The sequence below is a fragment of the Tinamus guttatus genome, unplaced genomic scaffold (genome assembly GCF_059628265.1).
Source record: "Tinamus guttatus ecotype Peru unplaced genomic scaffold, ASM5962826v1 Tinamus_guttatus_pri_ptg000287l, whole genome shotgun sequence".
In the NCBI taxonomy this organism is placed as follows: Eukaryota; Metazoa; Chordata; class Aves; order Tinamiformes; family Tinamidae; genus Tinamus; species Tinamus guttatus.
Genome location: NW_028288821.1, coordinates 6,365,426 through 6,377,421, shown reverse-complemented (window position 1 = coordinate 6,377,421; position 11,996 = coordinate 6,365,426). Strand labels below are relative to the sequence as shown.

Genomic DNA, 11,996 nt, shown 5'->3' with positions numbered 1-11,996 from the left:
GGCCTGGATGCACTTACTCATTTAGGCGTGCCAGAAATTCTCTCAGAGCAGGAAACGGGGAATGTCCCAAACCCATGAAACAAAGTATTGGTAGTCTTTATAGCACACAGGATAGAACCTGGGCCCTCCCCTCCTCCCCCCACCCACTGGCCAGGCTTATGAAACGTTGGTATTGCTAAAACGTGGCTAGATCCAAAAGTTTTACTGTCTTTAATGTATCACTCAAGCTCAGCTCTTAGGTGTCTGCCTTCAGCTGGGCAATCCAAGAGACACCTCCTGAGCAGAGCTGCACCCTGAGAGGTTGAAGTGGTTGTTTGCCTACCTTTCATTCAAGGAGTAAAGGAACTGACCCTTTTCTACCTGTTTGTCCTTGCATTAGTCAAAACAAGACTAATGGTCCTGATTCGAAGAGACCGTGTGCTCTCCGCTGGCAGCAGCAGAAGGTGCAGGCAGAGAGCCCACGGTAGCCAAGCTCTCGTGGCTCTCTCTGCATCAATCTTCTCCAGCTCTGCTTACCTAGAAAGAGATTTTTTTTTTTTTTGTAAAAAGTTTTTTTTTTTTTTTTTGGTATCTTTAGGACACTCAACCCAACCACCACTAATTCTGCCTGGAATTTGATGGGCATTAGTATAGGGGTTTTCAATGTGTTTATAGCCAGTTTCAGATTTAAATACGGGTGCTTGGTGGTGACAAGCTTCCCAAAACATGCTGGACTGTTGCCACTCCTTCCTGGCTCTGCTTTGCTATCAATGCCCTCCCAGCAGGTACAACTCCACAGCTTGCCCACACAGTCCAGAAACTGAGACTAGTTCCTAAACTTAGAAAACAAAACTTGGGTTTTTTGTTTGTTTGCTTTAACAGCTCCACTATGGAAACCCCAGCTCTTGTCCAAAAAGATCCATGCAGGTGCTGCAAACCATGGGAACACAGAGAACTGGACCACTCCATAGCAACCAGGAAAACAGTTCTTGGACAGTGTAGCTTACAGCAGCAAGTGTTGCACTCTTACCCACTCGAAGGCCTGAGCCCGAGCACCAGCTCCTATTTGGGGCTCACCTGCGCCCTCCCCCAAGCAGTCTGGGGTGACAGCTTGCAAGCGCGACTGAATGGCACTGTCCTGGGTTTGTTTGTTCCATAGGTTAAACTTCCCAGGTTTGTTCCAGGGCAGGGTCACCCTGATGCACTTCAAAAGCTTGAGTGAAAGCTAAGCATAAGCAGAGCTCGAATGGTGGCCCCTCTGCAGAGCCTTTGTAACTCAGCTACCCACCCATGATGACCAACCTTGAACAGAATCTTCCTTGTCAAAAAACACACCATGGAGGAAAACAAATTTTCCTCTTATTGTGCCTCTCGTGGCTTTCCTTCTCACCCGCTCAGCCACTTCTGTTCTGTGCTCCTCCTTCCTCATTCTAGAGCTCTTCTTCCACCGATGTCAAGAAAGAAAATGACACTTTTAACAGCAGAATGCACTGATGGAAGCTGCTGCTTTCCATGATATTTAACATCTTTAAAAGCATATCTCACCTTTGAGGATGGCTGGTGCACCTGAGTTAAGCTTTACTTTTTTTTTTTTTTTTTTTTTTTTTTCCTCCTCTCCTTTCCATTTCTCCTTGGGGCCTTGGCTGGTAGACACCTGAGAGGGTCAGTGACACACAGATGGCAGAACTTCTGGTGTGTCCTGCCTGGCTGCAACACCCTAGCCTTAAGATGCAGAGTATGAGGACTTCGTGCTCCTGATCACTTAACTCTACTGGCTAGCCCTGAACTCTGGCTATATTCAAGTTATTCATCTAGACAGTTAATACTTAAATATTCACCAAATAATTACTGGAGGCACAGCTGCCACTTAAAATTCCAGTTCAGCACAGCAAGGAAAACGCAATGGGGGGGGGGTTAATTTAAATTTCAATTACCAATTAACTAACTAGTATTTTCCCCTTTAAATCCCTCATAATAGCCTTTAGTATATTGAACTAGGTTCAAGAACATAAAAAAAGAAAATTCAGAAGTATGTATACCCTTTTATACCTTTCAGTAAACTCTCTGTGGCACTGGCCTTATGAAGAAATATTTCTGCTGCCGCTAAATATTCTTGGTAATAAAAAAACAAAACAGCTGCCACAAACCAGGCTGTCCTCTTTCTTTCTTTCTTGCCCTCTCTGCCAGCGTGTCATGCTATTAAACAATCTTCTCTGTGGCCTCACTAGACAGCATGGAGCTATAGCTTTACTTAAAAGAGGACATCGCGCAGGTCCCTGGCGTGTGCCGCCTCACGGGGAGCTGCTGCGCGCACTCGCTCTTGCTCCCCCTCCTTGCTGCTTCCTGGCTCCTTACAACATACACATGCACCCTCTCACTCATGCTCAGTTGGGTTGTCGCTCCCAGTTCTGAAAGGTTATTTGGAACAGAACATTTCTTCCCTGGGTCTGTTCTCCTGGTGTCCAAAGCAACATGGGAGGCTGTTCGCAATGGGAGGGTTACTCTCCCTTCTGTCACGCTGAGTTCACTTAATAGAATACAGGTGGTTAGTAGAGTTCATCACCACTCTTCTCACTAGAGGAGATCAGCACAAGCATCGCCTATCTGATTTCACCACTTCTTCCGAAGAGTGCACTACGTTTGGGACAAACCCGCTCTTCACCCCTTCCCATCCCTCCTGGATTGAAATGTCCCCCCTTTTAACAAGCTCATATATATCTCGAGTCAGATCAGTGAAGGCCTTCTCCACATTAATGGCATCCCGCGCTGAGGTCTCAATGTACTTCATACCATATGCAGCAGCCAGTTTCTCAGCCTCGTGCCGCGTGACCTGCCGCTGGGTGTCGAGGTCGCACTTGTGACCTACCAAAACAAAGACAATCTGGTAGGGCTGCACGTGCACTTTTGTCTCCTCCAGCCACTCGTGGACGTTCTGGAAGGACCTGCGGTTTGTAATGTCAAAGAGGAGGAGGCCGCCAACCGAGTTCCTGTAGTAGGCTCTGGTTATGGACCTAGAAAGGAAGGAGCCACAGGAGAAGTTTGAGTTACAGCTATTTGGGAGGAAGCGCAGAGTGAACTTTGCATATTTTTTGCCTGCTTGTTTTGATTTTTTTTCTTAATCCAAATGTTGCAGCTAGAGCACACCCTGCACAATACAAGTGAGAGAATTTCATTCAGTAATGTCTTACTGCTTCTGTTTGTGCTCTAACTTCTCTTTCAGCAAGACAGCTAATTTTGGATTGAAGACTTCAGGCAATGGTGTCTCTGCCTTAGGTAACTGTCCCAGTGGTTTATCACTGCTCTGTTCAAAATCCCTCTCAGTGCCCCAACATTTTTGGTCTCATTTTTTTTTCTAGTATAGACTTCCATATGCCCTTTACTGTTAAGAATATGCAGCCCTTCCCAGGTAAATGCTTTGACCATCTTGACAAACCCATTGGTTTAGAAGCACTGTAACAAAATAAAAGTTTTTTTTTTTCCTCTGGCCCCAAGCACATTCTGTTTGAGAGGTACCTGTAAAATGCAAAGAGGGAGATTACGAAGTTGGAAGGCAGAGCCTGGAGTTGTCGGCTCCCGCAGCAGGTGCTGATGGAGCCCACAGCTCCGTCCACCCACTCCCTGCGACGCTCCCACTACCCCAGTTGTCACAGCGAGAGCAGCCCCCCTCCCCGCTCACGAACACGCACACCAGGCAAAGCTGGGCCTAGCGCCCGCCTAACACCAAAGGAGGCAACAGCTTCTATGGGGTATTTGTGTTGCTGCTGATCACCTTCCTGCCAAACATTAAGCAAAATCCCCCAAGCCACTGGCTGCAAATTGGACAGCATCTTCCACAAGACATCTTCCGGATGGGAATTGGATAAAATCTTTCGAGCAAGGGTGGATTTTTTTAAGACAACCCGAAAGAGCAAGTGAAATGAGCTGAGAGCCGGGTCTGCAGAAGGCAGGCTCAGCAGAGTTCAGGGCCTTCTACATCTGGAAAAGCCAAAAAGCTGTAAAATTGCAGTCTTGCTAAGCGCAAAGTCATGGATTAGTTCTAAATTCAGAAGCACTGATTGATTTCAGTCTCTGGAGGATTTTATACTGGGGCCTTGCTTGGAAATATAAGCACTGCACCATTTCTAAGTTGGGAACCAATACTTTTTGCTCATGCAAGACTCTTTTTAGGGGTTAGTCGGTCTTGCAGTGTTTGTGCATCTGGAGAAACTGCCTCAAAAAGTAGTAACTGAAGTTCTCATTTCGCTGTCTCAAAGAGCATCAGTAGGGCACTGCGTGATGGAGGAACACCCACAGGCAAACCCTGAGGAAGGCCAGGAGAGGGGCAAGAGATACACCGTGTGCATATGGATGAGTGCTCCTCCTCTCCCAGCTATCTGGCTCGGGGACAACAGTAACTCTGCACATTTGGCACTGAGGGAATTGGATCTGCCTTTCACTACTGTGCCCGCTGCAAACAGATATCGGTGCTTGCGTTCACCCCACGCTGCCACGGGAGTTTCTGCTTCTCCCTTGTGCATCAGCTTGGCTCCTCTTGCCAGCACGAGCGAAGCCTCGGGTACCTCTGAAATACACGCCAGGATCTGAGCTGAGTGCTGCGGTGAGGTAAAACTAGGTGAAGGTCTTGGTGCCTTTTCTGAAAGGCTTTTCCACAGCCTGCTCTCCTCCCTGGGCATGGCTGGTGAGCCGCACACGCTGTCCTTCACCGCCCACTGCCTTGGCCCGACCGGCACCCGCCTCATCGCGCCCTCCCTGCCGCCACACGTGACCGCTACGGCGGGCAGGCCGAGCAGCACAGGGGCGCACACCTATTCCCAGCAAGTTTTAGCAAAGCCTTTGCCTCCTTCTGGGAACCCTCCTCTGCTCTGCTAGGTACTCGCTGGTGGAGGGGGAGCTCTTGTGCTGGGGGCTCCTGTGCTGCTCGCTGGAGTCCTCCCTTGCAGCCCGGGAGGCTCTTGAGGAGGCGGCGGTCACAGCGCCACACGTGCGGGCTGCGCTTGCTCCTGCTCTGCTTAGCGTTACACAACATCACGTTTGAGACACGCGAGTAGAGCAATCAGGGCACGAAAACTTGCCAGATCCGGGAAGAATTGGACCCTGTTCTCCTACCGCTCCAAAACAGCCTCAAATCTGCCCCGAAAGAGCACGTATTTAATCTAGCAAAACAAGTACATGCTTAACTATAATTTAAGCTTGCCTGCAAGGAAATTGCTTCTCTTTTATGCAGAGTGAAAGAGCTCACAACAGGGGTCAGGAAGAATAAAACAGCACAGCGCAAACCAGAGGATGCCAGCAAGGTGTCTCAGGACTCCTGACACCGCTGCCTTCCTCGTGAGACAGCTGTCAAACTGCTGCAGAGCAGATGGGAAACGCAGGGCTCCAAATAGGGAGCACCGTCAAAAAGCGCCTCTCCAAGCTACAACAAAAAAGTTTGAGGATGCTGCAGAGCACACGCACCACTGTGTTTCCTGCCTGTGCCCATGAGCCTGAGGGGCTTCAGCTTATTTCATTAATAACTCCCTGCATGTTGCCTTTTGCCAAGGAAAACATGCAAGAGAAGCCCAAGTGCTTCTACAGTTAAAAACATTTACAGCATTGTAAAATTGATCTGTATGGGCATGACTTCTCATCATGCTAATGGTGCCGTGGAAGGAAGAAATACAGAGGGGATTTTTTGCCTGACCTAGTCGTGTTGTACAGTACACCACAAGGGTGATGGGGCTTGCTCACTTTCCTGCTATCCTTTTACTCACTGACTTTAAGCCCATGCTTTGGCAAGGGCGTTTCAATGTGTATTTGAGCATCCCTCACACTTTGGCAGGCTCGGCCACTCTGTCCTTGTCACCGCTCACCGCTCGCACGAGCCGGGAGCCGGTGGGCTCCGCAGCATCACCAAGATAAGCAGCCTCCATCGCCCCAGGGCCCCCCGCCCGGTGGGACGCGCAGGGAATCGTAGCCAGCCAAGGGCTTCTGCTCCCTGCAGGGCAAGCAGGACGGAGGTTCCGAAGCCCGCGGCACGCGGACACGCCAGGCCGGCCCGACGCAGCCGGAGCGCAGGGCGCGGGAACCGCGGCCACCGCACGCAGCAAGAGGGGGTGTCCCCACCATGGGGGTCACTTGTCGCCCTCCCGTGCCCACCCCCCCCGGCGCCCCGCGGGGAGGCGGAGGCAGCCGCGGGCATCGGCCCCTCTTTGTCTCGCGCGGGCCCTGCCGCAGCCCCCCGGGCCGGGCCGGGCCGCAGGCCCCGCGCAGGCCGCGCCCTCACCGGAACCGCTCCTGCCCGGCCGTGTCCCAGATCTGCAGCTTGATGCGCTTGCCCGGCTCGATCTCCACGAGGCGCGAGAAGAAGTCCACGCCCACGGTGGGGTCGGAGATCTGGGCGAAGCGGCCCTCGGTGAAGCGCCGGATGAGGCACGACTTGCCCACCGTGGAGTCGCCGATGACGATGAGGCGGAACTGGTAGAGCCAGATGGCCTCCATGCTGCCGCCGCCGCTCCGTCAGCGCCGCCGCCGCCCCGCGCCGCCCATGCCCGGCCCGGCCCCGCCGCGGCCGCCGCCGCCGCCGCCGCCGCCGCCCGCCGGCCCCGCTCCGCCCCGCCGAGCGCGCGCCGCGCACGCGCGGGGCCGCCCGCCCGGCAGGGGGCGCCGCGGGGGCGGAGGAGCGGCCGCCCGCCCGGCAGGGGGCGCCGCTGGCGGGGGGGGGGGGTGTCTCCGCGCGCGCTCACGCCGCCTCCATCTTGTGGCGCCGCCGCTGCCCTTCCCGCCCGCGCGCACGGGCCGAGCCCCGGGAGCGCCGCGAGGGCCGCGGCGGGCGCCGAGCGCGGCTGCTCCTGCCCCTGCGCGAGCGCCGCGCGCAGAGAGGGAGGCGCCGGGAGGCAATGGCGGCCGCGCCGCGCGCTGCCGCACTGCCTCGAAGAGCGGCGCCCCCGAAACGCGCCACCGCCAGCGCCGGGGCGGGGCTCCGCGCCCCGCAGCTTCCCGAGGAGCTTCCCGGGCTGCGGCGGGGGGGGGTTGGATCCCGCACGTCCTGCTCGGGAAGGGCGCGGAATGCTCAGAGCGGTGGGCGCATCCTGGGGCATTCACCTAGGTCTGCGCTGCTCCCCTACAGCATCCCTAGTCTTGGGGTTTAAATTTGCAAGGGGTTACATCTAGCACCGTTTAAAACGGAGTGTATTTATTAAAGAAAATAAACCAGTGAATGTCGCTCCGCACTGGAGCATAAACCAGCAAAGCAACTGGAGAACAGTATCAGACCCATAAACCCGCATTATGGGCACAGGAAGCAGTGATCATTGCCAGAGAGGCCCTGTGGGGAGCCTTTGCCTCCATGTCCGAGCGCTTCAGGCCCACAGAAAATTGTGGTGTCTCCTCTTGGTTTTTCCCTCACACACTGGTCCCCCATCCCTCTCTCTCCATGATGTGAAGTGGGTGCAAGGCTTTTAAAGCCTCTCTAAAAGTCAAGGTGATTCTGCCTTGAGTGCTACTTTGGGGTGATTTTAGGGGCTATGGAAAGCAGAGCGACTGCTGGCAAGGTGGCTCCCTGAGCACCTCTGGTACCCCGGGAGGGTGGGATGGTGCCTTAGTGACTCCAGGGAAAGCCATGGCTTTCCTGAAGTAGCCAGAGACAGCTTCCCCACAGGTAAACACATGGGATCCCACTTGCAGGTAGTATTTTCATATCCGGACATGTGTATACGGAACACAAGCTGCAAGACAAAGCAGCCACACTGTTAATTGGCAGCAACTGGGGAGGAGGGAGAAAATGAGATCGTGGGAGAGCTTCTTTCTGCCGGCACCCTGTGAGTGTGTACCCTGAAACTGCGGAGACCCATGGCATGGTGCAGGCCTCACATCGGGGCAAGGCAAGCGGTGACAATGGGGCTGGCCGACTACGCGTAGCAAGTGATGTATTATCTAGGGTCCAAAGAAAATCCCTGTTAAATTAGGCATGTCTGGGAGATGCGATGCCCAGACAGATTATACTATTGACAGGGAAGTGCATACATAAAGTGCTAGCTGGGGCATGCTGCTGTAAAACCCAGCAACAGAGGGCAGGCATTAATGTAGATTGTTTCGATGCTGCCCGCAGTTTGTCAGGGCGATGCAGACAAGCAGAAAGCCACGGGCACCACGACTCGCTCAGGAGCTGACAGCCCTGCTGTCAGAGGAGTAATTAGGGCTGGGAGGGTAATTTAGGGCTGCTCTGTGCCGAGGTGACAGCTCTACAGCCTCCAAACGCAGAGGCATGCGGAAGCACAGACTGGCATGGGGCCAGGAGACACTGGGGCTGCTTCTGTCCCTCTCTGGCTTTTGGCTCGGCTCAGATACCCTTAAGCGTGGTGAGCTTCAGTGGCAGACTGGCAGCCAAGGACAGCTTCTGTTCCTGGGAAACCTGTCTGACCCCCTCACTCCAAGCTCTGACCTCTCTATATCGAGCAGTGGTGTCTAGCACCACGAGGTAGCTCCGAGCACATGAATCAGACCTCCCGCAGAGGCGTCACTGTCCCCCACGTCACACCGTGTTCAGTAAGGCAGACACATGCCTTGCAGATAGAGTCATGTCTGAATGATGCTGGCTTTATATTAGTGGTCCCATTAATATAGGAACACGTTACCTAAATATCTCTTCTAAACTCTCTAGAAGTGTTTCAGCTCTTTCTGGAGCCAACAAAGAGAAGCAGGGACATCTTAAGAGCAATATTCCCTCCACTAGGACTATTACAGCTGTAGCTATTCACATCTTCCCAGGAAGAGGAACAGGATCTGCTTAGAGCAAATAACAGCCATTACAATCAGGGTAATTAGTTATGGTGAATGGGAGAGCTAGGAGGAAAGGAAAAGAGGTTATTGCCATTTCTCTTCCTACAGAGTGGGTGGCAGAGCTACCCACTGAGCTGCCAGAAAGCAGGGCCTTGGTTTCCCCTCTGAGACCGGAGCTCCAACTGCTCCGTGAGAGCTGAAGCGCTACTTGTGACTGTTAACCGTGAGCAGGACGCCATTAGGGGTTGCTACATGTGTGACTTCGTGGCATTCTTGAGTTTAGTGGCAGTACAGACAAATCTGTAACAGGGAGTCAAGGCAAGGTGCACTTGTCTTTGTTTCGGCCCACACCTGGAAACACCAGTTTTTTCAATCAGAAGCTGCAGTGCCTGCTGAGGACTAATTGTGGAGGGCTTGGGGGTTTTGCAGAGGATATGGCTCTATGGCTTTGTGTTACTGTGTATTTTCCATTCTGTAAAACAGAGGATGCCAAGTAATTTGCTATATCCTAACTGCAGCCTTGCAAAACAAAATCTGGAAATAGAGCAGGAGAAGTGTCTTTAGAGCCAGGTGATGTTAGAGGAGAGCTGGTCTACGTGATTCCAGCACACACTAGAGGCTGGACTGCCACAGCCCAGAGACAAGCCCTTCCACAGGATGAGCTTACAGCTTTGAAAGAAGCATCTGCCTGCTTCAGAAAGCACCTACTCCTGTCGCAGCCCCTAGAGAAGGAGGTTTGCTGCTTGCCGGGAAGGGGCTTCCTCTGCAGGCGCTTTCCCGCGAGCTGGCAGCAACCTGGGGCTCACCCACCTGGCAGCAGCTTCGACGGGAGCTCCCCGGCGTCCTCCCGCGAGCGTCGCAGCCCCTTTCGGGCGGCTCCTGGAACAGGGCCCACAGGCCACTAGAGCACCTGGGGGATGCAAAGCGGGCAGTTAAGAAATAAAGTATGAGGCAGTGAAAGATGCTAGAGTGCAAAACAGCCAAAACAAACAAACAACAACAACAAAAAAAACAACCAAATGCTGAATACACACACTCTTAGTTATCAGGAACCAAAGTGTGTTTGTTTATTCACTTTTATTCATACACTGGTTTATTCAATACATTTTCTTTCCAGTTAATTTAGCAAGCCTGCAAAAATACAGCAATTTTATTTCATTAAATGATGATAATACATGGATTTATTTAGCTAGCAGTTCTAGTACTTTTCTCCCTGAATTTCTACAGTACTTACATTTTCTTCACCTTCACTGTTGGTGAAGGATAGAGCTGAGCAAATATTTAGTAGTAGATAATTAATTCAGCCACTTCTTTTCCTGTCTCCTCTGAGACATCCGCTGGATATTATTCAAGAGTCAGCAATACTTTCTTTTCTTTGGTCACAGTTCTAAACTATTTTTGATGGTTTCTGATACTTGCAACATGAACAATTCTGAACGCACATGGACCACATACTATAAATGCCCGAACTGGCCCCAGGGCTGCGTTGGTGGCGGCAGGGACCTCTGCCCGGGAGCTGCCGCTGGCATCAGGACCACATGCAGTTCCCACGGGCCTCCCTGGTTGGGCCACGCTCATGCCAGGCACCCGATATCCACGAGCTCTTCCAGCTCTCCTCATGGCATTGACAATAAAGTGCCTTTTTTTTTTTTTCCTGATAAAGTGCTTTTAAATATTAAGTGACACATGTGGCATCTCAAGTTTTATCACCTCAAATACAACTCAGTTACAAATGTGAATGTGATTTGGCAGTGTAATCTTTTACTCTGATAAACTATTAAATGCCAAAGAAAGCTTCTTAAGTTAATTAGGGCTTAATTTAAGTAAACAAGCTGCTGAAAGATTAACCAACATCCTCAACAGAATCTGAATGCAAAAATACTCTGTTCACAAAGTCTCGGGCCAAGTCCACACAAGCAACTAAGGGAAGAAACTGGCCTCCTGGCTCCATTTCCCTCCCTTTATTTGCACCTCTAACTAAAGTAGATGTTAATTTTCTGAAACACTACCACAAACGTTCCCAGCTCCACTGATGGCAACAGTAGCCTTGGCAAAAGCTCGGTCGCAGGTGCTAAAGCTGCACGCGAGGAGGAGGAGCAGGCAGGAGCTCCAGTTTTGCCATGAGGAGGAGCTGAGCAGGACCCTCCCAAGGCAAGATCTGTCCGACCCTGCAGAGACCCCTCACATGTCACGGCCGTGGCTGAAGTCCCCGGGCTGGGGAGAGCCCTGAGCCAGCTTCATTATAGCAAACACACACTCGGATGAGCAGCGCTCCTCATAGGAGTCAAGCTATATGTATAAGTATCCACATGTTCAGCACCTAAATGGGTAAAGCTAATTAAAAACTCTCACCTGAGGCCCGATATTGCTTTTTATCCCAATTTGCAGTATTATCCCATGGGGGTAATAAATGACCAAACCTTGTTGACTAAAACATGCCAGATTGGAGCCAATACAAAGCGTCTTTGGGTTGATAAGCTATTTATTTCATGTTGTGTAATAGGTTAGTCATTATTTAACTCTGTTGTTCTACAGACAGTTCTCTTAGTGCTTTTAGTACTAGAATTGGTACATACTAAAGAATATATTTTTTTCCCCATCACAAAAATATCTTCTTTATTTTTCTCCCTCCAAGAGCTGCCGATTATCTTCCAAACATCTTCATTTCACAAAAAAAAAAAAAAAAAGTCTTGTTATGTTTATCACACATTCATTTTTTTTTACAACCATCTTTGCTAAGCTGAAGATTTCTGATGCATTTTGGATAAAAAATAAAATCAATACATTAAAGAAGAATATCAAAATATTCACAGAACCAAAATCTAAGGTCAGATAGCTACAAAAAATGTTGCTCCACAATATATCACTTACCCTTGAGATTAAAAAAAGCTCATTTTGACATGACAACATCTAACACCTCTCTTGCTTGCTTCTTTGTTACTCAGACCAAGCTAAAGATAGGTATAAGGAGATGGGCGGATGACTAAGGAAAAACATTCTATTTAATCACAATATGTACATTTAAAGAAGAAATTACAGAGGTGCATTTCATAATGCAACTCTGTCACTGTTAACTTGTCAGATGCAAAAATTTTGCAAACTACTGCCAAAAAAAATATAATTCCAACTGACCAGCGAGTGAAGGGAAGACCAGAAGGGCAATGAGATCTGTGAGGGTCAGCAGAAACCCCAGTCCTTGTAGCTCTGTTAGCTCCACTTTGCATGATTCACTCCCTGCTACCTCTGCCACAATCTCCTGG

The 11,996-nt window shown here is 50.9% G+C and overlaps 1 protein-coding gene across 2 annotated transcripts; it reads right to left on the bottom strand.

Annotated features, from left to right (window-relative positions):
* Positions 1-296: 296 nt before the first annotated feature.
* RAB39B (RAB39B, member RAS oncogene family) lies at positions 297-6,520 on the bottom strand. 2 transcript variants are annotated; one of them, XR_015913539.1, is made up of 4 exons: positions 6,242-6,520; positions 2,770-2,990; positions 1,278-1,633; positions 297-511 (listed from the first exon to the last, which is right to left on the bottom strand). XR_015913539.1 is itself a non-coding variant. In XM_088527555.1 (2 exons), the coding sequence occupies exons 1-2, from the start codon at positions 6,454-6,456 to the stop codon at positions 2,564-2,566; spliced, it is 642 nt and encodes a 213-aa protein (XP_088383681.1). In that variant the 5' UTR covers positions 6,457-6,520; the 3' UTR covers positions 2,410-2,563. The 2 variants fall into 2 exon arrangements, 1 of the variants encoding a protein (XP_088383681.1); XM_088527555.1 differs by lacking the exons at positions 297-511; positions 1,278-1,633 and having other exon boundaries at positions 2,410-2,990.
* Positions 6,521-11,996: the final 5,476 nt, after the last annotated feature.